General features: G+C 39.9%; 2 protein-coding genes across 3 annotated transcripts; one reads left to right on the top strand and one right to left on the bottom strand.

Annotated features, from left to right (window-relative positions):
• Nucleotides 1-857: 857 nt before the first annotated feature.
• On the bottom strand, nt 858-9,194 carry LOC100707266 (dehydrogenase/reductase SDR family member 7C-B). 2 transcript variants are annotated; one of them, XM_005469044.4, is made up of 9 exons: nt 9,064-9,194; nt 6,867-7,032; nt 6,643-6,755; nt 5,014-5,224; nt 4,853-4,945; nt 4,487-4,636; nt 2,127-4,395; nt 1,323-1,441; nt 858-1,235 (listed from the first exon to the last, which is right to left on the bottom strand). In XM_005469044.4, the coding sequence occupies exons 2-7, from the start codon at nt 7,027-7,029 to the stop codon at nt 4,190-4,192; spliced, it is 936 nt and encodes a 311-aa protein (XP_005469101.1). In that variant the 5' UTR covers nt 7,030-7,032; nt 9,064-9,194; the 3' UTR covers nt 858-1,235; nt 1,323-1,441; nt 2,127-4,189. The 2 variants fall into 2 exon arrangements, with proteins under 2 accessions (XP_005469101.1, XP_025762229.1); XM_025906444.1 differs by lacking the exon at nt 9,064-9,194 and adding an exon at nt 7,510-8,408.
• A 1,392-nt stretch (nt 9,195-10,586) lies between these two features.
• LOC100708876 (splicing factor U2AF 65 kDa subunit) lies at nt 10,587-24,901 on the top strand. The gene is made up of 11 exons (XM_003442595.4): nt 10,587-10,776; nt 13,574-13,748; nt 14,233-14,336; nt 15,424-15,575; nt 15,655-15,771; nt 16,307-16,445; nt 17,485-17,564; nt 21,513-21,635; nt 21,709-21,795; nt 21,948-22,190; nt 22,324-24,901. The coding sequence occupies exons 1-11, from the start codon at nt 10,728-10,730 to the stop codon at nt 22,453-22,455; spliced, it is 1,401 nt and encodes a 466-aa protein (XP_003442643.1). The 5' UTR covers nt 10,587-10,727; the 3' UTR covers nt 22,456-24,901.

Genomic DNA, 24,901 nt, shown 5'->3' with positions numbered 1-24,901 from the left:
TAGTGTACATGTACATACATGTACATACCTTAATAAAAACAAGCAGGTGAGATGTTAGAACGCTTCTATTTTTATTTTAGTGGACACACAATACTATAGACAGCTGCTGGAGTTTCTTTAACCTGAGTAGTGAATATTTCTGGTACAGCTAAATATCTGGGATATTTAGCTGTACCAAGTCACCACCGATGCATGCTCGATAAAACGGGCGGAGCGAGAACACATCCCGGACTTTTTCGCGTTCTCGGCTTGATGCGTACTTCGAATTGGAACAGTACTTGGTCTCCGACTGATGACGTATCACGAGTACACGAGAACGCAAGTACGCACAAGTACGCATATTGAGAAACACCCAAATACACATGTGCGCCTTGGCACTTGTGCTGTACGTATCAAGTCACGTGACGTGACGCTGCGGCTGTGATTGGTTCGGCTCTGCGCTACTTAATTTGGATTGGCTGTTCTTTTTTTTTTTTTAAGAGGACAAGAGAGATGAGGCCTATCGCAATAGTTTAATTTTTCTATCGAGAAAAAGTTATTTCGCAATACATATCGTTATCGTTCTATCGCCCAGCTCTACATAGTTGTATTATTTACTCTACATATCAACTACATAATTCTGCATGTATAATAAAAGGATACACTTGTATAGCATAACAAGGATTCTTACTTAGATTTTAATGAATTTTATTGGTAGAAAATTCAGTCATTCATGGATACAGTCTGATATTTAAAATAAAAATCACAATTTAACTGTTAAACCGTTATAAAATTCAGATTATAATACAAATATCACCTTCAACCCATTGCTTTAATTATATTTTTGGCTATTTTATCCAAATATAGTTCATATTGCATTTGAAATTGTTTAAATCTACATTGAATTACACTGATGTGAGATTTCTCACTTGTACAATGCACACTGTACGAGTGTGGTTAATTAGAGGTAGAATTACACTGATACGATATTTCTCACGTGTAGTTAATTAGAGGTAGAATTACAGTATGTAGTCTAAGGAGCTTGGAAAGAAAAGCGTCTGGACTCCTTAGACTACAATGACCTGGATGACTGAGAACCTTCACAGACATACAGCATGTAGGTGCCATACAAGCTGCAGTCAGGTGATGACAAAGTCTTTATATTTCTGCTGTGGTTGTTCTTTCATGTACTTCTTTATGTACCAGCAGGAGACATGAGCCTTTAAGTTCTCTTCAACCACAAAGTCCAGCGCAGCCTGTGAACAAACAAAACAAACATTAAAACTACTCAGAAAAAAATCAGGTATGACCCGAAACGAGTTGACTGACACCTGGAGTTTTACCCTTGACAGCAGAGCTGCAACACCATGGCCCCTGTATGTCTCGGGTACGAAGGTCGACATCAGGTCCACCTCCTTCTCCCCAGTGAATCTATATTTCAGCACCGCACATTCATTGTCCGCTAGAAAGAGGACAGTAATGGCTCCTTATTACAATAATTTTAAGCAGATGCTTATAGGAAGAAAAAAAATTAAAAATCACCATGATTTTTGTATTTCCTAGATTAAATGATCTCATGCTATTTCATAGAAAGCAATACAGCTTCTTTTCTTTCAAATGGGGAACTTCTGAAACTTTCAGGAAAATTAAATCAGTTGGAACAGAAAATACCAAATTCCCATCAAAAATACCTTCATTTAGATCCCAACCTCTCCCCTGCAACTTGTTGTGCTAGGCCTTGACTTAGCCAAGATTTCACCAAAATACATTAGTACAGATAGTACATTAGTACATACATTAGTACAGACAAGTATGCCGAACGCTGAGCTAAGGGGCACTGAATCCTATAAAATACATGACATTGATATTGGTTAAAAAGAAGCTGACTTGAACCAAAGAAACCTTTAAAACACACATTTTTAAATGGAATTTTGCTGGGCGCTTTGCTTGCTACACACAAAACATTTATGTGTGAATTTATGTGAGGAATCCAAATAAACAGCTGGAAGAGAAACAAATCTTAATATTAAATTCAAAATTAAATATTTAATCATCTCAAATGTCCTCCATCAGGCCGCGACGAGACCTCGGGCTCTCTTAGAGGCTCTACGCAAGAAGCGGAGCTTCAACTCCGGCTGTGTGCTTACCAGTGCTGCTGCCTGCGGTGACCGTGAAGCGCTGGTTACGTCGGTCATGTTCAACCTTTAAACTGCCGGCGGAGCTTAACGCACTGAAGGCGGTCTGAGAGGATTTGAGTCCGTGACTCAGTGTGCAGACTCTGGAAAGTATTCTAAAAGCCATTTATTTAAAAAATTAAATAAACAGCTAAAGCACGACAGCGCGTCGACGAACAGGTCTTCTCTGACTTATCCGCCAGAGGGCGCCATGAGGCAGGAGTTAATCATTAAATTCCTTTGACCTTTAAAACAAAATAATGGGATTAATAGGATATTCATTTAATTGAAAACTGTAATATCAGAACAGATTATTGGTAGTAATCCTAGTATTTTTATAATTATTTGTTCCATTTCTGTAACTTTCTACTGAGAAACATTATAAGAGAAATATGGCACTGAAAGAACCACAAGTTGACATTTGTGTTTGGAAACAGAGTTTATCAAATGATTTTTAAGAATAATCATTCCATGCATGCAGTTTTTATGTCCCACCATTGAAATTTAAGTTGAAATTAATTTAGATTTTGCTTCAAAATAACTGTTCAAATAAGAGCCCAGAGGTGTTTCAATATGACTGATTTATTTAACCCAGTGATTTTATTTCAAAGAGCACCTCGGACAAAAGCAGCTAGGATATATATATATATATATAGCTTGTGTGTTTCTTCACAGTCATAAATTTCATGACCTTGAAACATCCCTAACTATTTCCTGATGTTTATGTGGGGCAGCCAAGCAGATCATAAACATGAACCCAATTATGAAAATATTTGTATCTTATTTCCAAGCATTCTGTTATAGCACCGGACATCATCCATATAAAAAGCTGTTTGTAAATGTATCTGTTAATTCAAGTCAAGTAAATACAAACATTTCCAAAAAATGTGCCGTAAATTATAGAGCAGTAAAATGTACATATATATATATATATATATATATATTTTTTTTTTATTTTATTTTTTTAATTTATTTATTTTTTTTAATTTTCATTTCTCTGTGAGGTTTAGTCAGTGAGGTATGGAAGCTCGTTTCTTCTTCTTGAAAAAAAAAACGCCACACTTAAGTTACAAATTTCAGGTTAGTTTCTTGAAATGTCAACTTATTCAGAAATAATTTGAAATTTTTAGCTTTGTGCAAGCTTGTTATTTGTATTATTTATTTATAAATATACATGTATTTATTTTCAGTGGCAGTAGTGAAAGTAATTACTACACTTCAAACCATGACTCATACAGTAAATAACACATTTCATGATGAATGAATAATGAGTACTTAGTTCATACTTTAATAATACGTAATAGTTAATACTTTGATTATAGTTTAAATAGAATAAAAATCCCATTGTCGCTATAATAAGTACTAAATTATGTGGTCATTTTCAGGAAATTCTTTCTAAGATCGTGTGAAAATTCCAAACCTGTAAAATAACATTTGTCCATAGTCTTACATCTGATCTCAGTGCCAACAATAATATGTTAACGAGCTTTTAAAAAAAAAAACAACAACAACAACCTACAGCAATAGTTCCACAAATTCAGCAAAAGATGCAAAATCTCTTTAATACCTCACTTCTTGATAGAAATACTATGAAAACTAAAGAAGAAGTTAACATTTATAAATATGAGTAGGTCCTATAAGTCCTGTAACTCCTGATTGTTGAGTTTTAAGGAAACTCTGTTTATTAAAATGAAGAAAATCAATATTTTACACACAAATCTGAGTATAAGACAAAACACTAATCCACACAGGCTGGATTTACCCACTTAGGAGCTCAGAGGCAAACATCTGTAGTTGGACCCCACTCTGTGTGGCAGCTTCATGATTCATGAAAATCACATAGCTGATTTTCCCACAATTCAATTAAACCAACAGCAACAGATAATGTGATGTGGATTAAATCTGGGACTGTTGGGCCTTTTTTTTCCAGCTAACTAGCCACGAACATCAGACAATCAATAAAATATCTTTGACTTCCACTGATTTGTTAAAAACCTCGTGTCATGTGTCTCATCATCCCGGTGCTGAGGCAGTAGCTACATCTCAGCGGCAATGGCAGCGTTCTTCACCCCCGCACCAATCACAGCAAAGAACACATTTGGGAAGAAGGACCTGGTGTAAATGGCCATCTTAGGGAGCGAGGGAGCAATCACCACCTCTTTCCTCTTATTGTTTAAAGTCTTCACAATCTCCGCGGCGGCTTCATCAGGAGAAACGCCGAGGGGCTTCTTAGTGTACAACACTGCAGCGAGCAGACAGGAAATAACACTCAGTATTTTCAACAATAAAAGAAGTGTTTGAACATCTGCCTCGCCTCCTCGGAGTTTACTCACATGACCACAGGGACTTGGAGGTGGCTGGGGCTCCAGACGCAGAGCAGCTGATGAAGTTGTGGCTGATGGTGCTGACGGAGATGCCGTACTCCTCCACCTCCGCTCTCAGGCAGTCAAAGAAGGCCTGAACAGCGTGTTTAGAGGCTGCGTCTAAGATACAGAGTGAAACCTGTCATCATCTTCTCTGAATAATCTAAACTCTGTACTGGAATTTTAAAATGTTTACATTCAAATTTTTAAATATGGTCTTTGAAGGAGTCTGAAAACTTTGATAATGTATTGTTTTAAGTCATTTTTAAAACAGATTGCAGCAGATTGAAGTTATCTGAAGTTTAATGAAAAAGGGAATTTAAACACTCAACTCACAGGTACTGCGAAAAGGCACAGCTAGTCTCCCTTGGATGCTGTTAACCAGCAGCAGGTGACCACTTCTCCTGGAGATCATGGAGGGCAGCACACCTGAAAGAGAAATTCAGCCTTCATCATCTCACCCTTAGAAGGTCAAAGTTAATGTTCCCATCATCTACCTTTAGCCAGAGTGACAGGCCCAAAGTAGTTGTTGTCCATCAGCAGTTTGTCCACCTCCAGAGACAGAGTCTGTGCCGGAGCTTTCACCTTCATGCTGCTGTTAAAGATAATAATATCCAGGCAGCCATAACAGTCCAGGATCTCTGCGATTGCCTCAGGCATGCTGTCCATATCTGCAAAATCCAGCAGCACCAGCTTAGGAGGAAACGTCTGGAGAGGAGAAACAGCATAGAAGAGGAGGTCTGCATGGCAACAAAGTGCTGTATGGCAACTACATCTCATTTACTTTCACTTGTAATGCAGTACATATGATTTGAGCAATTAAAATCTGCTTATTATTAGTAGTAATAGGAATAGCAGTAATAATAGCTAACATGCTGAAAAACACAGAATTTACATAAATGTCCAGAGATAGAAATAATATAATTCATTGTTTGGGTTTCATACACAAAAGTCTTTAGAAGACCAACTGTGGAAGGTTTTAAGTTTTTCTTGACGGACGTGGCGCTACGGTGAATTTCAGTGTGGCATCATATGTGTGACATTTGCACGGTGGGCTCTACGTGACCTGCAGCAACATTAGTGGCTGTTCTATAAAGCCAAATAGTGGTCACAGGAAGTGATGCGACGAGCAGAACAACAGCCAATAGGAGTGGAGGTAAATTTATATTCGAGTCTTCTTAATTCCTGTTGTGTAAGTGGAAGAATTCTTTTTCTTGTTGACAAAATGCACTGATGTGTTGGCTTCATATTATTATTCTTTGAGCTGAAAATGTCATGTCAGGATTTTGTGCCTGATTTTTTATTTTAATTTTGAGATTTTTATTCTTATAAGGTATTTCCTGGTTTCCTGGTTGGTTTTTTTATGTTTATATTCACATGTTTGAGTTTTGTTCTCTTCTTGGTTGTGGTTTTGTTTTTATGTAATTACTCGAGTTTCTGCTTATCCTGCCTCCACTGTGCCCCTGTGACGTGTTTATTCTCTGTTTTACTTCCTGTTTTATTTTGGTAGTCTTTGTGCCGTCTGTCTTTAGTTGTGTGTTCCTATGACATCATTTCACACTGCAAACTCTGATTATACTGAACAGCAGCAGTAAGTACTCTGAAATTACTTTTTTTATGTGGAGCTTAGAAATTCTGAAAAGGTGGTTCAAGTTAATTAAAAAAATGTCTCATCAACTTAAAAGGGAAGAAAATGTAAATTTTCACTTCTACATTTATTTAATTACTTTGACATTTACAATCCAGCAAAGACCTAAAGAGCAGCTCCACCAGCAAGAAATGCAGCCTGATAATAAATGCCAGTCAAAAGGATTGCTTTACTGCACATTATTAGTAATGACATCTTTGACAGTACTGATTCAATATATTGCCAAATGGATTTTTCTCGTCTGACATCCCATTCTTAATCCATAGAGTTTAGTGTGATGTTGGCCCAGTCTTTGCAGCCATAACAGCTTCAACTCTTCTGGGACGGCTTTCCACAAGGTTCGGAACACCTGAATTCAATGGTTTGGATGGGTGAATGAATACTTTTGGCAATATAGTGTACTTCACTGAGTACTTCGTCACCGGTCCTTCAGTCTATGAGCTGTTATCATCTCTAGTTTCAGTGCTTTTAGACTTACCACTGTTGGATCCGAAGCATTTGCCAAATCATCAGCCAGTTCTTCGAGTTTCTCCCAGTTTTTCCCACAGAGGATCAGCCTCGCGCCTCCTTTGTGAAACACGCCTGCACACTCTTCACACAACATACAGAACTGCTAAGAAACCAAGTTCAGTTTAAAGATGCTGTGAAAAGGTTTACCTAAAATTACCAAAGTGTGTGTGTGTGTGTGTGTGTGTGTGTTACCTTTTCCAAGCCCAGATAAAGCATCAGTTATAACCACCACCTTGTTGCGTACAGACTTGTTGGACAACAGTCCCATGATTACACCATAGAGGTAGAAAAATCCAGCTGTTAGCAGGACCACACAGGGCACCAGGAGCACAGTGGTGGTCCACGCCGAGTCCATCTCCTGAAAAATGTTTTCGTTTTAACATCTAGGAATGAAATTAAAGGATAATTCTTTCTAGATATTTTCACAAAATGTCAAAAGTTTGACATTTTGTTGACAAAAGGAAGAGGAAACACAGACACACCTCTAACAGAGCGTGGGAAACTGTTAGTCTAGCCGAGACTAAAATCAGTCCTCTAACGACCTCGGTTGGCAGTCAGTACAATTACCAAAGTGTAAAAGTGTAATTCTGCCTTTTTGTCAGGTTTCTGTTCTGCGTCTTAGCAACAACAATGGGACTCCAGCTCCTGTGTGAGCTGTACAGGTGCTGCTAGGTGCTCATTTACAGCCACAAATGTTCTTTAAATCGTGGTTAGGCACAAAAAGCATGTTTCAAGGCTGAAACATGAAACATTTATGTTTTAAATTGAATATTATTTGAATTTTACTGATGCAGATGAGATGGGATGGAAGTGAGTCATTACATGCGTTTCATACCCAGAAGCTCTCCGGCTCTGTTACATTGGAATCCATCTCACCCTTTACAACCATTTTAAGTCTAACTATGTGTTCTTATGACTCTGAAACAAAAACAGAGAAGACTTTTTAAACCACGTTCTTACACCAGTAATCAAAATAAAGACAAATGAGAGATCATTGATGTCTTTCTTCTGGATGTACAGATAGTATACTTGGATATGTTAATATTTATACACATTCAGGGTTTCATGATTTAAAAATGTCTGAAGTTCTGAACAACTACTTGATATCAAGTCCAGCTTTTCATACTATAATTGAAAGTCTTTAATCAAATCTGCCGTATGAATCTTAGGGTTAGAGTTTGGCATTAGGAAATATACCAGATCCCTGGATGGGTTACCATATCTGTGATACGCTCAGTGGCTAACCACTAGCCAGTGACCCTCTGACAGGTGGACCTGCTCCTCCTCATCACATCCACTTTTTTTAAACCAAGATGGCAACGGAGAAAACGCTCATCTTGAGGATTAAAAACACAACCTCAGAAACCAGTGGATGATGTCACTCTAGCTAGAGCCATCATTTATACTGTTTATGTAGCAAAAAACATGAAAATGGCAACAAAAAGACACAAAAAGTTACTACAACGAGAGAGAAAACTAAAACAAATGTGCAAAAAAACCAACCCTGCAATAAGAGACAAAAATGACAGTAAACACTAGAGCACAAAACACACAAAAATTCACAATAGGGGAAGGCAAATGAACAAAACTAGCAATAAAAAGACAAAGTTGCAGGAAAAGAGAAAAATAACAAAGAAACAGAGATTTATCCAACCAACGCACACAAAAAGCAACTGCAAAATGAAAACATATAACAACAGAGAGACACAAAATTAGTTTAAACAGAGAGAAAAAATGACAATAAAGATGAAAAACAATCACAAATACAAAAAAGCAAACAGCTGTGAAAAGAAACAAAATGACAACAGGTCCAGTGTGAGTCTGGATTACTCTGTACTCAGTCCTTGGTGACTGAAATTGAAACTACCACAAATCCACAAAAAGCAGCAACAAAAAGATACAAAATGACTTCAGTGTAAAGTTACTTGGTGTTTAGTCCACTGGCCACCTCATACCACCATTAACTCTACACATTTCTTATCTGACAGTGAAGACACACACTTGCATGTTGTACCCAACCAGGAATTTGAGGATAACCTTTCAGTTAAGGCTCACCATGCCAAGCACTGGCTGTTTGTCCAAGAAGAGGTTTCTAAAAATACACTGCACTAAAAATAGATGCTGTGGCCCTCACAAAGGCTCAGTGTCACCCTGGACTCGCCAAATTATTCCAAAACAAAGTCGGGAAATAACGGCGCACTTCTCAGTGCCTCTGCCTTCTGAGTCTGCGGTCAAATTTTACATTAAAGCAAAGTTTCCCCACCGCTCTCACAGGGTCTCTGCACTTTGCATAACTCACAGCTAGATTATAATGAGCAGCTCATTTCTGAGTGGCTGAGCCACCCAACCTCGACATTTGCAAGGAATTAAATTAGCAGCCACCGCTTACCGCTTCCTGGGCCTCTGCAGGTAGTCAAGTTTAATTCCTCTCCTGAGGAGCTGTAGCTGCTCTCCTCAGCACAGCTCCTGTGACATGACAGCAGCCCAACCGGCCAGGCATTGCAATACTTTGGGATTTGAGCTCTTTTAATAGCAGCACAGCTGAGTCAGTTATTTTCCATGTATGTTGTCAACATGGTATGTTTAGAATGACAGGTGGGGAGGAGATGGGGCTCCTACTAGCTGCAGGAGGCTGCCCCCTCTTCTGTGGTCCATAGATAATTATGCATTTCTGCATAAAACAGCAAACATACTGTAAGTATAAGCGTCCCGAGGTCTGTGGTTCTTATCTCGCAGGTTGCATTTTACCTGAAACAAAGGAGTCAAATTCAATTTTACTACAACTTACACTGAAGCTGGGATCAAGAGCCCCAGGTGTGTTATATTGGTATCCATAAATAAATAATAAAACTTAAAATATCATGTTTAATCATGATGAATATGGCCTTATCACCTACACTGGGTCACAGTAAGGCCTCAACAAATCAATGAATCGGCAAAATTTTAACGAGTAACAGCTAAGCACAAGCTCAGCCTCTACTGCTGTAGTAGTTGTTACGTAAAGGCAAAATCATCAATCTTTGATGTTGTTTATCACATTTTATCTAAAAAGCTTGTGGGAAACATTAGTAAAACAGGTGCAACTAAAAAACCTTTGATCTTGTAGTTTGTGTGTACCGTACGGCCTCGCCACCTGATGTGAAAACCTACAAATCCCAAATTAACTTTGTGTTAGTGTTTAGTGAAACTAAGGTCAGTGGGTGGACCAGAAATGAATTGGCCTATGGGTCTTTAGTATGACACAAGCTCTAACAGAGATGAAATCTGATAACCTGATGTGCTATTTTAAAGATACTGAGTCAAGTTTTGAACCACAATCCTGGTATTAACAGACTGAAGCAGAGGCCATAAATATTTGTCCACCCAAAAGAAAACATGAAGATAAGAAATTACTTAATATTTCCTTCAAAAAATACTATGAGTGATGAGTTAATATAGGCTACTGCAGTTATATATGATAAACATATTATCCCACCATAACCCCACAATCACACCACTTCCAGGGATAAAAAATTAAGCAACACCATTTTCATTATCTTAAAAAGTCCATGACTTCTTAAGAAGTCCACGTCAGGTAAGCTATGTACGAAATTCCTAAAAGTCATTCCAAAACATAGATATGTGTAACATGTTTGAAAAACGTTAAAAAATTCAAGAGTTCTAACACTGTGTGACATGCTTAAGCTGAAAGGCCTAAATTCCAGCTATAAATAAAACAGCAGGTAAATAATTTAAAATAATAAAGTAATACTGATAATGGGGAAGATTTAAAACAACCAACACAATAAAATCCAATCATTTTCTTGTTTTTTGTTTTAGGATTTAAATTTCTTCTCTTGCATATGACCTCTAAATGTATATGTTAATTTAATAAAGCAATTTTAAACTTCCGCTTGGTTTTATTTTGAAGGGCTTGCCGGATGCTGCGAGTCTATCTTGACACTGAGGAGCTCTCGGATTTTGCGCTGACAGAGCGGACAGGTCGCTTCATCTTTCCCGTCAGACACATCGGAGCCGCCGTATTTTTCTTTTCACAGCAGCGTGACACACATCATGTCGGATTTCGAGGAGTTTGAGAAACAGCTGAGCGAGAATCGACAGGGTGAGTGCTGCCGTCCGTCTGTGCCCCAGTTCGGTCTGCAAGCTAGCAGCGTAGCGCCGGTGCGGACCGTTAGCTCGCTCAGTTGGTTTTATGAATGAATATCGCGACCTGACAGCAACTTCAGCGCGTACTTTTCCTCTATATGACTCAGCTCCTTTGCCTTATCTGTGCGATCATATTTTGATTAGACTTCAGCCTGCTTCTGAAGCTGCTAAATCTGTCACACAGCCTTGGACGCAGTCTGAGTGCCGGTAAGAGCGCACAGTCAATTTTACCTGAGGCAGCAGGAGGCCAAACTCCAGGAAAATCGCGCACCTCTTTATAGTTTTCTCCTGCACCGTGAAGACACCTGCGGGCAGAAATGTAGTAACACGGCACTTTCTGAATCATTTGGTACTGTTTTTGAATTCGGCATCCATTAATAAGTATTGCAACGCGTTATTAATAAATTAATTTAAAAATCATTTTTGGGTGATGGATCGATCAGCATCACTAGGGAAGAAATTAGAAAAGGACAAAAAATGAAGGAAACAGTTTATTTGTAAATGGTTCAGTAATAATGAGGAGTTGGAGCTGAGCTTAACATATACTTAATCATCACTTTATATTTATGTCTGCGTGTATCTGCATATGTAATCCCTACACTAGTTTATTATTTTTAATACTATTTTAAAGCCTATTTTATTTATTATTTATTATTATTTTTATTTTTATTATTATCTGTTTTGAAGTTCTGTCAAAATGTCATTTTATTTTTATACATTTTAATAATTAAAAATTTAATTGAAATTGAAATTTTTTTCATATTTGATTGGCTAAAACAATTTTTTATTACTTGGATGAATGAAAATTCATCCAAGAAAAAGAAAAGAGTAGAATATTGTTTTGTGACCAGATGTTCCTTCATTTGGTCAGCATATTCCAAGATAATGATGCCAAGATAATGATGCCAGGATTCGTTGGGACAGGATTGGGGATTGGGATAACTTTGGGATAACTTTATGCAGCGATCACTAACATCTTTGAATGATGTCACAGCAGTCAGACTTACACCCAATTTCAATTTTGAATCTTTTTAACTTTTTCTCAGCTTCTCCAGTGAATATTTGCTATTCATTCATTTAGGTGTTATTAATCTCTTATAATGTGCAATATACCTGCAATAATGAAAACATGCCATGAACTCGAATAAAGCGAAGTTACAGAAGGTTTCCAGTCACAAAGAAAGAATAAAAAGTCAAACAGACCACGTCCACAGCCTGACATTTAATCAAAGAGCTCCGGTACAGGTGGATCAGATCCACACAGAAAACAAGAATACCTCTTATCGATTTGTTAAAAGGTTTTAAGAACTGTAGAGCCAAGAAGAAAGGCCACATTAAACTGTCACTTTTCTCAGAGAAATATGATCAGCAACATATCCAAGGGTGTCAGACCCTGCAGGTACTACAGAAAGGAGAATTTTCTTAATTATCAGTAGCGGTGAAAAAGGGTGGATCTATTAAATATTTACATGATAATTATGACGCAATTATCTGTAGAACTCAAATGATTAAAGAGTTTATCGAATGACATGAAAATAATCAACTTTTAGAAGAACGTGAGAGTTTTGTTCTTCTACCAGCTGACCTTATAAACAATATTTAGAGGTTGTTGTTTTTTTTTTTTACCAGGAATAGAAGACGTTACATTTAGAGTGTGACTTCAAATAAAGGTGTAAAAATTATAACTGTATTTTTTACAACTGTATGTAATTGCTTTACTGTATTTATGACACATATTATGAAATACTTATGGGTTTTTTTTGTAATCTTTCTGCAAAAAGAGGCTAACACCCCCACTCATCTCCAGCAGAGCTGTTTGCATGGTCACGTCCACAGTAGTAAATTGTGCTGCTACAGATGGAAAATTACAGCGAAATCACAGCCTGTGAGGTTAAAAAATGACCACACCAGGGTTATGAGCCGCTGACCTGTTCGAGCAAGTGACGCTGTTTCCACCGATCAAAATGAACCTTCACTAATGGCTACTTTCTTCTTAGAGTCAGTATTTTCACATTAAAAGGCCATTAAACCACCAGACATCATTAACCCTCTGATGTTCAGGACTTCATCAGCAATGACCCTAACACTGTGCTGTCTGAATATGTGTAAAGTTTTTTTCTCTCAAGTCTTTAAGGTACAAAAGAAATAATAATTCTGACTGGCATGCATCCACATCTGTTTAAAATTTGTCCATAATAAGCTCCTTATTGTCCGTCTCCAGAGCAGCAGGTTGGTCACTGATGGCAATGACACAACAGCCAACTGAATGAGGAAGAAATGAAAACTGTCTGTATCTTTAAATCCAGCCACCGGCCTCAGTATTTGCTCTAGCACTACTTTAGCTGATGTTTTTCCTCTGTTATACTTTTATATTATCCCCTAAATGTGCTGATAAATTATGTAATATTCTTAGAGATTAAGCTGCCGGTAAGTAAAAGAGGCCAGTAAAACTCTGATCTACTGGCCTGGACGCTCACTGCGGAAAATTTTTGTGTTGAACTCTGAGTTTATTGGAGCGTTTCAATATTCCGGGCCAACTCCTGTGAAACTAGAGATGTCAAGTTAGTTTTATTTCCAGGGCACCAGGCGGATCTCAGGTGAGGTGGATCAGTAAAATCATTCGGAGTGTACCTGAACCTCTCTCAGAGTAAAGCGGTGTCAGTACAGTCCGAAAACATTTCGTTTTATTGCTCAAAAAAGAAGCGCCGCTGCTCTGTCGTGTTTGTCATCCTGTGTTTTTCCTGACCTCACAGAGCGAGAGAGGGAGCGGCACAAGAAGAGGAGTCGCAGCGGATCTCCCGGACGAGGTGACAAGCATCGCAGCTGGAGCAAAGACCGAGGTAGCCGCAGCCGGGAGAAACGCAGCCGTAGCCGGGACAGGAAGAGCCGGGATCGCCGCAGCTCCTCCCGAGACCACAAGAAGCACAGGTGGAAACTGCATGCCTTCCTGGGAAGGATGAGTCCGTGTACACCATGTTTGGTTGTAGATCCTCAGAGCATAAACAAAGTGAAAGCAGCAAAAGATGTCATTCCAATCACTGTCACATAAAGATAAGATGCTCTTTATTTAGCCCAGAGATTTGGATATTCCTGCAGCCAAAACATTAAACACAGGGGTGTCAAACATAAGGCTCAGGACCGCCTGGGCAATGAGCTACCAGAACTTTTTCTGTAATTTTACACATTTATTTATCACAATTTAAACCCAAAGAACTAAAATTAACACTTTGGCTTTAAAGATAAATTAGTTCAGGAAATTCAACAGTTAAAAACAACTCAATTGTAAAAAAAATAGCAAACGCTTCAAAAGATGAACAATATTTTCTGTGATGACATCATTATTAAGCTATTTCTGCTGGTTTTTCTGTGGTCATGTAACCACTGAAATGTTGTGTCTGTTTTCTGCGTGCAGCCACTCTCCGAGACGAACGAGGAAGAAAAGGACCTGCAAATATTGGGACGTGCCTCCTCCTGGCTTTGAACACATCACACCAATGCAATATAAAGCTATGCAAGGTACCGGCATGCTCTCTTTGCCTCTTTAGCCTCTAAATCAGACTACAGCAGAGCTGCAGTGAGTTTCTGCTTCGCGGCTTCGTGCTCCCCAGCTCTCTAACTCATCTATTCTCCAACACTGAACCCCGATCTGAGCTTCACAGCAGTCACGACATCACTGAAGCACTTTTTACACTGAAAACTGTTTTAACTATCAAATTAACCCCTGATGGAGGTGATTTAAGTATCTCTTACCTATGGCTACTTTACATGTGGGCTGGGGAAGTCAGACAGCCTGCCGTAAATCCTGAACCAGCTGAAACAGTCGTGTTTACAGCGCTGTCTGCATGTTTTTGCTGTTCACTGCCACCAGGGTCCAGTGTAAAAAGAAAATAAAGGAATCGGCTACTCTGGTTTGTGTTTGTGCTGTTGTTGATCCTTCAGCTGCAGAGAAGACAGGTTAAAATGCACAAAGAGCTTCTTTGTAACTGGAGCTTAAAAAACAATGAAAACTGTCAGTCTGTGCTTCTCGTTCTGCTTTGCTTGGTCTGAACAGGCAGTGCTTGGCTCCTTCCTCTTTTCTGCACAGCTGGTCAGCGACAGCGTGAAGTAGGTGTGAAGGTTGGATCTGGGAAGGCCGATGGAGATGTCTGCTGTTATTATCTAATGCAGGGACGTTGTGAGAGAGCCATGGCGCTCTTTGATGGTGGTAGTGCTGTCCCTGCTCCAAAGAGCCAATCAGCAGCCAAACCAGGAAACATATGAGCATATCACCTCATTCTATAACCTATTAACATGGTCTCTGGTCAGCACTCTGATTGGAGAATCCAGAGATGCTTGTGTTTCTGTATACAGCAAATAATTTAGAGCAAATTATTTGATGTTTTTTGTAGTTTTTAATCAGATTTGACTGAATCTACGCTCTTGTTTGTTCTGTGATGAGCTCTGAACCACGCTGACACCTTTAAATACTCGCTGTGCTTCATAAAACTACGTGTTTGTTACTCTGCAGTCTGACTGTGGGTAGTTTTCCCTGAAACACATTAATAGTGGCGTCTGTGTGCAGCTATTTGGCAGCAAACACTGTCCCTCCTTCGTGTTTCCTCAGCGGCCGGCCAGATTCCAACAATAGCTCTGCTGGCGACGTCCACCACTACTGGAGTAGCTGCAGCCCCGACACAAGTGCCCATAGTTGGCAGTCAGATGACGAGACAAGCCAGGCGCCTCTACGTTGGCAACATCCCGTTTGGAGTGACTGAGGTACGCTCGTGGTTGCCGTAGATTTGTACCAAACAGACCTGCTGGTGCGGCGCCTCAGGTTTGATTTCTGTCTCCTCAGGAGTCCATGGCCGAGTTCTTTAACGCCCAGATGCGCCTCGCGGGACTCTCACAAGCCCCGAGTAACCCCGTTCTCGCCGTGCAGATTAACCAGGATAAGAACTTTGCTTTCCTAGAGGTGAGGTGTTACTGTTCAGTGTTTTAGGTTGGTAAAGAATATATAAATAACATTTATATATTTATTATTCTAACTATTTTTAACAAATTATTTTCTGTTGGTAGATAATTAAACTTTTTTAAGAATACTTGTTATGGGCTTATTATTTATCTACATTTTCATTTGTTTATTTTTTATTGACCGTTGAAATCACCCATCCTTCTCACAGTAACATTACGTAATGTTCAGTTCTGAGCACAAGCAGCTTTTCTCAGTTTAGCAGAGGTCTGAGCTGATGTTTAGCACTAGTTAACGTGAGGAGCACCGGCCTGCTGACTTGCTGCAGGCTCTCACGCCTGCTGCATACATGTGCGTGGTGTCTGCAGAGTTTTGGCTTCTGCTGCGATTCTTCACAGACGAGCCGAAGGTTAAATCTCACCCTCAGTAACAGCTCACTGTAGGATTTATCAGATTCCTGCTGAAGCAGTCGTGTTAGTAGGTGTTATTATAATTGTTCCTTGTTGGCGCTGTGACTCACTGTGACTTTCTTTCCTAGTTTCGGTCTGTGGATGAGACGACGCAGGCCATGGCCTTCGACGGGATCATTTTCCAGGGTCAGTCGCTCAAGATCAGACGACCTCACGACTATCGGCCGTTACCTGGAATCTCGGAGCAGCCGGCCTTCCACGTCCCAGGTTTGACTCCGATGCTTTCTTCTTCTTCTCTTTGGAGTTATCCAGTTTCATTTAACCTCATTAAATTTAGTTAGAGTTAAAATGACCTGTTTTTACATGAAGCCTTATTTCCTGACATATACAAGCTCTTAATGGCAGATGTTCATGTTAGGCAGGACCGAGGTCTTAATAATGAGATCATATATGTGAGCTAAGACCTCTGCAGGACATCACAGTGAGCTTCTATCTCTGCTGTGGCCACTCCTCTGGCTGTGAGATCAATCAGATTTTGGTTTCAGTATTGATTTTGGGAGTAGAGTAGTTGGGATGAAACAATGACTGATAAAAATGGACGGAGATGAATAAACTAAATATTATAATCGAGACATCACAGCTTTATCCAAGAAATCCAGTTCAGATCTGATTTAGTTCAGTTTAGATTTGAGACAGAGTGCAGTGACAGCAGTACATGACAAAAATATCACTTCAGCTCAAACCAGTCAAGTACAATTTCCCATCTATATCTGACAACACCTGGGATTTCATGAGGCCGAATGAGCATGTGGTTAAAGGAAGTCTCAGGGTCTCGGCCCATTTTTCTTTGTCACAGGACTCCCAAAGCATGTTAGTCCTGCTGCCTGGACGTCCTGGGATGACCTTGTGAGATGGGCTTTAGGGTCAAGAACACCCCCCCAATCAGACCCCACCTCCCCTTCTGAACAAGCCTGTATTCTACACCACCTTTATTTGTGTTTGAATTACATGTGATGCTCAGAAGGCATGAAGCGTGATAGGTTAATAAATAATCGTGTTAAATAATCAAGATTATCGTTATTGACTAATCACACAGCTTTAGCATCCCCACACATTCTTTTGATTGAAATCCAATCAGAAGAAAGATGGTTTAAAGGAGCAGGAGCTTGTTGAACTGTGAGTCATCCAAAGCTACTCTACTAGCTGGAAATGAGCAGCTTAGATTTTACTTCATGGATCATTTGTGCTTTGTAAGCTCATATTTGTTTTGTGATTTGTTTGTTTTCTCTTCTCGTGGTTTGTGTAGGCGTCGTCTCCACTGTTGTTCCCGATTCCCCTCATAAACTGTTCATAGGAGGCCTCCCCAACTACCTTAATGACGACCAGGTATTTATCTGAGCGCAGGCCGAACAGCTGCACTCAGCTTTCCTCACTTTACGCTCACATGAGGTTTTTGTCACCCTGAAACATGCGTAGTATGTTTTACGTTTCACATTTCTTTGTGACGTGAGAAATATAAAAATATATGGTTAGTCTCGAGTAACAAGGCTTCCGATGGAAGTGAAAATAGCTGAAGGGACCGCATGGTGTAAAAGCACAAAACAGAAAACAACACAACATACAGTGCTTGTGCCTGTGTTCCGTAATGTCACAGCTTTTATTTTGGTGAATCTCTGATTTTACATTAATCATTAAATATAAGTAAACTCCTTACACCTTTCTCATGCTAAGCATACTGATTTAAGACAGGTAAGCAAAGTCCAGTATATTTAAACAGCAGGCTGATAAAGTGACATGAAGTTACTTCTTTGTGGTATTTATTCCAGTGGGTCATTATCAAAGAAAAAGTCCACCTTAAGAGGTTAAAAAAATTCTTTGCCTTTCTGGATTTTTCTGTTGTTTGTTGATTGGTAGGTGCTTTTATGGATTTATATATACATATATATATACATATATGTATGTATATATATAGCTGCATGGCGCTAACGTGTTAACTCGCTAACGCGTTGACGCCGTGCAGCCCTTGCACGGGGCAATCCGTGTTAACTCGCTAACGGAGATTTGCCGCGTTAATGCGGTTATGGCGTTAATGTCATTTTAACGAGATTAACACTGACAGCACTAATATATATAAATACTATATATACTCATATATATGTCCTATATATAAGTTTATATGGAGAAGTTCTCTGAATGTTGAGGTGATATCGACTGAAATTGAGCTACAGCTGGGCGTACTTTAGTGCAGTACTAATTTTTACCACCAGATGGTGCAGTTTGTCAATTTAAAATGTAACATTTATATATCAATTTAGCCTCATACTGAAGCAGTTCATCAAATAGGGCATCTCTGCACTGGCTTCCTGCATGTTTCAGATGTTAAAGTTTTACTTTAATATGAAACGTTGAACTCTTATGAGCCAGTTCGCAGCCTCAGAGTGTCAGCTGAGGCCTGGCTGTTGGAGTAAAGTGGTTTTTCAATCAGGACCCCTCAGTTTTGGAACAGTGAGACTCATAGATATACAGAAGGATTCATAAAACACCCCATTCAAATACTTGAATGATAAGAACATTGTTATTTACAGTGGCATCATGGGAAAGCCAAATCTTGAAATAATATTAGAATTTCCCTGAATGAAAATTCATTAAAATAAGGGTAATTACAAAAGTACCTTTAATTGCCCCACTGGAAATTCAGTGCCTGGCTACATACTCACGAAAGGACATAGAAAGTCAGTAAACAACTCCAGAAATGCTTCAGCAGCTAAAACAAAAGGTGGCCTTTCTCTTTGTTAAAGACTGAAAAAACAGTTTGTTTTGTGCACTTTTACGCAGAGAAACTTAATTCTAACTGTCCATTCTGTCTCATTTAGCCTCAGTTAGTTTGCAGAGCACATGCAGCCTGATGTCTGTGATTCTCTGACTTATTTTTTCTTAATACTTGCAGTCACTGCCACTGCGTTGATACTCACAGCTCTTTCATTTTTGTTCCCCCACTTTGTCCCCAGCTAGGGGCCTGTAAGATCGTTAAGTCTGCGCTCATAATTTGTTCAGTAGTACTCATCTACTGCTGCCATGCCAACATGTAACACAAGGCAAGTAAGACATTCTGGTCCTCACACGGATACACTCCGAGTCCGCAGGTCGCTTACAGGCTACTTTCTTTCTCCCATCATGCTTTTGGAGCGCGTTTAAGATCCGGGGTTTGATCATTGAGGTTTGGGGCTTGTGTTGGTGGAGTTTAGTTATCTTTTAACACCATCTACTGAATATGGAATTACTATTATATGCGTATCTGCTTATATATTTGACCGTGTTTGAGCTCCTCAATCGATTGTCTGTTTTGAAGCTAAAATACCACAAAATTAAGTCATTCCAGCCTCTAAATTATCCATATACTCCATATTTTACAGTGTTTCCCACAGATCTGAATTCAGTTTGTAGTGGTTTCGCTCAGGAGGAGCCACACACGCAGTTAAGGTTATGAATAATCAGTACAAAGTTACAGACACAGATGGTATAAAACATGGATGTAGCCTATTGATCTGAAAGCCAATGTAGAATTCAGTTCAGTTTTATTTATGTTAGGCCAAATCACAACAACACTTTCCTCAAAGTGTTTTCTATTGTAAGGTAAAGACCCTACAATATAACAGAGGAAACAGAGAAAACCCCAAGAATCACACACACTCCCTATGAGCAAGTGCTTTGGTGACTGTGGGAAGGAAAAACTCCCTTTTAGCAGGAAGAAACTTCAGGCTCAGAGAGGGGCAGCCATCTGCCATGACCAGTTGGGGGTGAGGGGAGGAAGACAGGGCAAAGACATGCCTTAAAGGTACATTCAGTTATTTTGTTTTGGTTTATTAGAAAAAAGGTTGTTATACTCATAAATATGCATTGATTATTGTGTAATTACGTTGTACAGCGGTTGCCATAGCTACGATTATACATTTTAATTTGCACAGGTAAGAAAGCAGAATTCAGCAGCCTGAGATCTGCAGTTTACTGACACCTATTGGTGAGATTTTACCTTTAAGCATGCCTTCTTCGTAACAGCCTCCAGGGGGCGACTCCACTCTCCTCCTTTGGTTGGACAGGAGAGTGTCGACTGTATACCTCAGCAACATTTTCCTAATGACTTTATGGCCTCGGTCACTAATTTCAGGTCTTATAGAACGTTTAGTAAATTATGGTCATGGAAAGAATCAGAAAAAGGATTATGTAGTACTTGCTTGTTGCCTCTCCAGGGAGTCTGTCATCCAATAGCACAACAGACTCTGACTCCACCACCTTGAACTGCAGCTGGTGATGGTTGTCCTCATCCTGCTCTCCAACCTCACAGTAGGTTCTTCAGAGCAGGAGAAGGACCAGTGCTGCCAGGGATAGTTGCAGTTGGAGTTGGAGTCCGTTGGACTGCAGGATGAGAAACTCCTGGTACAACCTTTTTTCAAGAGTCATTAGAAAAAGACATCAGTGATTGGCCCGTGCTGCGCCTCTCCTTTAGCCTACTGTACTGATGTACAACAAAACTAGCATGGCAGCTAGCTTGGAGGCTTTCTTGCAGGTTACTAAAACACAGAAAAATGAACACATCTGAGGTGAGAAACAAGCCATGCATCTCTGTGTTTATTCTGGTTTTCAGAGGAGTCATATAACCAGATCAGCTTGATTTGCATAAAGTAGCCCAAATAATTAATGTAAATGAGGAGGGGGCGACTCCGTGGCTCATCTGCCAAAACGCCACCCTGCTTGGATGTATCGTTTATTCATAGATTATGACTAGGAAGCGAGGAATTGTCACTTCCTGTGAGCAGCTGAATGACGTGAAAGACCGCCATCACAGCTTCCTGCACATCAAGCCAGGCAGCAGCAACTAAATTTTTAAAATATAAGCAGCACTATTAAATCAATCACAAGATAAAACTGGCCAGCACAAAGGAAATTCCATGTGTGGGAAACACTGTTTCAACAAAATGGGGAAATGACACAAAGCCGGTATTTAATTGATTAACCGACAAAGTGAAATAAGCTGCAGGGTTATTGATCAGGGTTATTGATCATTCTCAGGACTTTGAACAGTTTTATGTGCTGGTGTTGTTCCTGTGTTTTCCCAGGAAGCAGCGTAGTAGTGGGAAATCTTTACAGTGTAAAATGCTCCAGCAGTGTGTACAGATCAGCCCAGCACCTTACGAGTGACTCACATTCTGCTTCTATGTGTCGTGGTGTTAAACTGCTTTCGAGTCTCAAATGGACATTTAGAATTCACTGAGTAGACAAACACATTCAGCGGTGAGTTCTCCAGCTCAGATCTCGCTCCCGGACTCTTGTTTGCAGGTTAAGGAGCTCCTGACGTCGTTCGGGCCGCTCAAAGCGTTCAACCTGGTGAAGGACAGTGCCACGTCACTGTCGAAAGGTTACGCCTTTTGTGAATACGTAGACATCAGCGCCACCGATCAGGTAACGCTGATGAAGTGTTTTGGTGGGATCTTGAGCTGTGCTGTTTGGTACAGGTCTGTTTGCTCTTCATCAGGCTGTAGCCGGGCTCAATGGGATGCAGCTGGGCGACAAAAAGCTGATTGTCCAGAGGGCGAGCGTGGGAGCTAAAAACGCCAATCCTGTGAGTACAAGTGGCAACGTGAACCTGTTGTCTCATTTTTTGCATCACGTTCATAGTCTGTGTATAAAAGAGGAATGTTGCCAGTCACTGGTTTTGGATTCTGCACTCTGAGGCCTCAGCTTTAGCGTTTTTATGCTGTGTGTGCACTGCAGACCTCCATCATCGAGACGCCGGTGACGCTGCAGGTGCCTGGGCTTCAGAGGCTCCAGAACTCTGGCATGCCCACAGAGGTGCTGTGCCTTCTCAACATGGTGATGCCCGAGGAGCTGGTGGACGACGAGGACTACGAGGAGATCCTCGAGGACATCCGCGAGGAGTGCTGCAAGTACGGCACTGTCCGCTCCATCGAGATCCCCCGGCCTGTCGATGGCGTGGAAGTACCCGGCTGCGGGAAGGTGATGTTTATACACTCTGTACATGTCCAGTGAGCTGCCATCGAGGGGGGGATTGGATTTATAGTCAGAAAATATATTATAAAACGTAAGTAGCATCGATTCTTCGGGACTCACCGGCGCTTTTTCATTTCAGATCTTCGTCGAGTACGTCTCTGCTGCAGACTGTCAGAAAGCCATGCAAGCCCTCACTGGACGCAAGTTTGCCAACAGAGTGGTGGTCACCAAATACTACGACCCCGACATGTACCACAGACACGAGTTCTGAAAGCACAGACACATCCCTCATCCTCATTTTCTGTTTGTGGGCTGGGCGTCAGTCTGCTTCCTTCCTCTGATCGTCGTGATCGTGTCCTTTAGAGACCAGAGCCGGAGCAGTTTTAATGCTGGACTGCAGTGTGTGTGTGTGTGTGCGTGTGTGTGTGTGTGTGTGTGTGTGTGTTCAGTACGGAATAACTTCCAGCTTTAGCCTAACACCCAGACTGTGACTGAACTCATTCTGAACTTAAAAGATACTCTAGTATACATAACATTTGCCGTAGAATGAATGTGACATGTATCTTACCTACACTAATACTGCCTGACAATTTCAGAGTAGCTATCTATCAAGTATGCACTGTACGAGAAAAAAAAAACAACTGTCAGATGTTTGGATTTTCTTCCTGAGCACAAACGTTCATTTCGGGTTTAAAAAAAGCCATCGTAATGTTTCTTCCGTGGCTTTGAGGAAAAGAACGGTGTTCATTTATTTATTTATTTATTTTTCGAGAGTAAGATTTCCTGCTATATATGTCACATGTTAATGTTCCTTAAACACATACAGTGCTGTGTACTGCTTACATAGACCAAATGTTGACTTGTTTCATGTCAGTAAAGCCTGAATGGCAACTTTGTAAATACTATCAGAGATACATTCGATTGGCGAAACACTAAAAGCTGCTTTAATTCAAGAGTAATCAAAACCAAATTTGAAATGTTTGAGCTGGAAACTTTTGATCAGACAAAGGGACAGTTGACCGATGGTTAAACCCTCCACCTGAGGGCTGTATGTGATTCTCATTTCTAACTCTGCACCTTTATTGTGAGACTCGACTAAAGCAGCTCTGCATGATTCTGTTCAAAAACACTCTTATTCACTTTCATCCTTTCTGTGAAACACACCATTTTAGATCCTGCGTCTTTAAGCCCCCCCCCTCCTTCCCAAAAAGCTTACCTTATTCTGATTGGCCAACTTTGGGAAGCCTGCTGAGGGGCAGGACCTAGCTAGCTTTGTGAGCTGTATGGCCTGTGCTGTTTCTGTATGTATGTAGATGACCCCATGCGTGGGTCAAACACTGATTGGTTGAAAAGTTGGCTGGAACGTAGAAGGCAGTCACGCCAGTGTTCACTACGAACGGGAGAACTGCAAAAAACTGTCACAGCTTTTAAAAAATACAATGTGAGAAGTGCAGACAGCATCTGGGGAAAAGTTTTTTATTGATTACTGATAACCTTGACGTTGGGTAAAGATCAGAGCTCATGATCAGTCATGAAAGCTAGCTGTTTTACTAAAAATCAGATACAGAAATATTTTATACATTGCTGCCTTCAGAGGGGATGCAGTAGTGTTTCAGACCTTTAAATAAGATTTTTAAATACATTTTAACACGTTTTCTACATTTATTAGAGAGCCAGTCCGCTTCCTGTTATTCACAAAGGTGGCTGTAGTTCATCCAGAAGACCAACAGGGGGCTGAGTGTCACTTTTTCAATGAACTGTAATGAATGGAGCCAAACGGCTAATAAAAATGTTTACATTGTATCTTAGTTTTAGTATTAGTTAGTACCTAGTATTGATAAAATATCCTCATTTAAGTGGTTAGTTTTTCTTACAGGGAGGCAGATTCGGCTCATAAAATCTTCACCTTCTGCTGCTTGATTGGGTTTGTTTATGTAAGCTTTCTATTAAACAGGAAGTCCAGGATGTTGGGACTAGAAGTTAAAATTTAAAAAAGTAATTTTCGCTTTTTCCATTGTTGGTTTTAATCAGTTTCCACACATCATGTCGCTTTCCTGCTTTATTTTTGTGAATAACCTGATATACTGACTGGAAAAAAGGGTGCAAGGGTTTAACAAAAGGTCGACTGTGTCTGTCTAACCATAAATATTCAGAAATTAATTTTCAAAATCAGACAAAGTAACCACGGCCTTAATTAAAACTACAAAGCAGATGAACACATGCTGAGAAAAGCACCTTTAAGTTGTGTAGATAGCAAACTGAGCATTTTTTTAAGCTTTATTGTTTGTGTGCTGCTGTTTTGCATCTGTTGAAGAAAATGTATGAAATTAATTTATTCTGAAATATCTTTAATCTGCTTAGAAAGTGCAGGCACAAATATGAACTAAGACACCAGAGACTGGAGGAAAAGCCCGTATTTGCACATACAGCAATGTTCTGTTTCCAAGTAGGCAAAAGTGTATTTTATTGTAATAAGCAGAACACATCAGATGGTGATAAACACACTGCTGTATTTTCTACAGTTTTGAATGGTTCAAAGGTTTAAAACATGTTTAGTTTGTACGATCCCCCCATCCTTCCACGCCATCGCCTCAAATAAATGCTTGCATCCATCGCCTGGCTGCTGCTGTGATGTTTTTATTTCTGAATTATCTGTGACCAGGACAGATCAGATGTAACTGAAAATACTCATTAAATAAAGATGAATGATAAGATTA

Source organism: Oreochromis niloticus, linkage group LG4 (assembly GCF_001858045.2).
Source record: "Oreochromis niloticus isolate F11D_XX linkage group LG4, O_niloticus_UMD_NMBU, whole genome shotgun sequence".
Classification (NCBI taxonomy): Eukaryota; Metazoa; Chordata; class Actinopteri; order Cichliformes; family Cichlidae; genus Oreochromis; species Oreochromis niloticus.
This window is presented reverse-complemented; position numbering and strand designations above follow the sequence as displayed.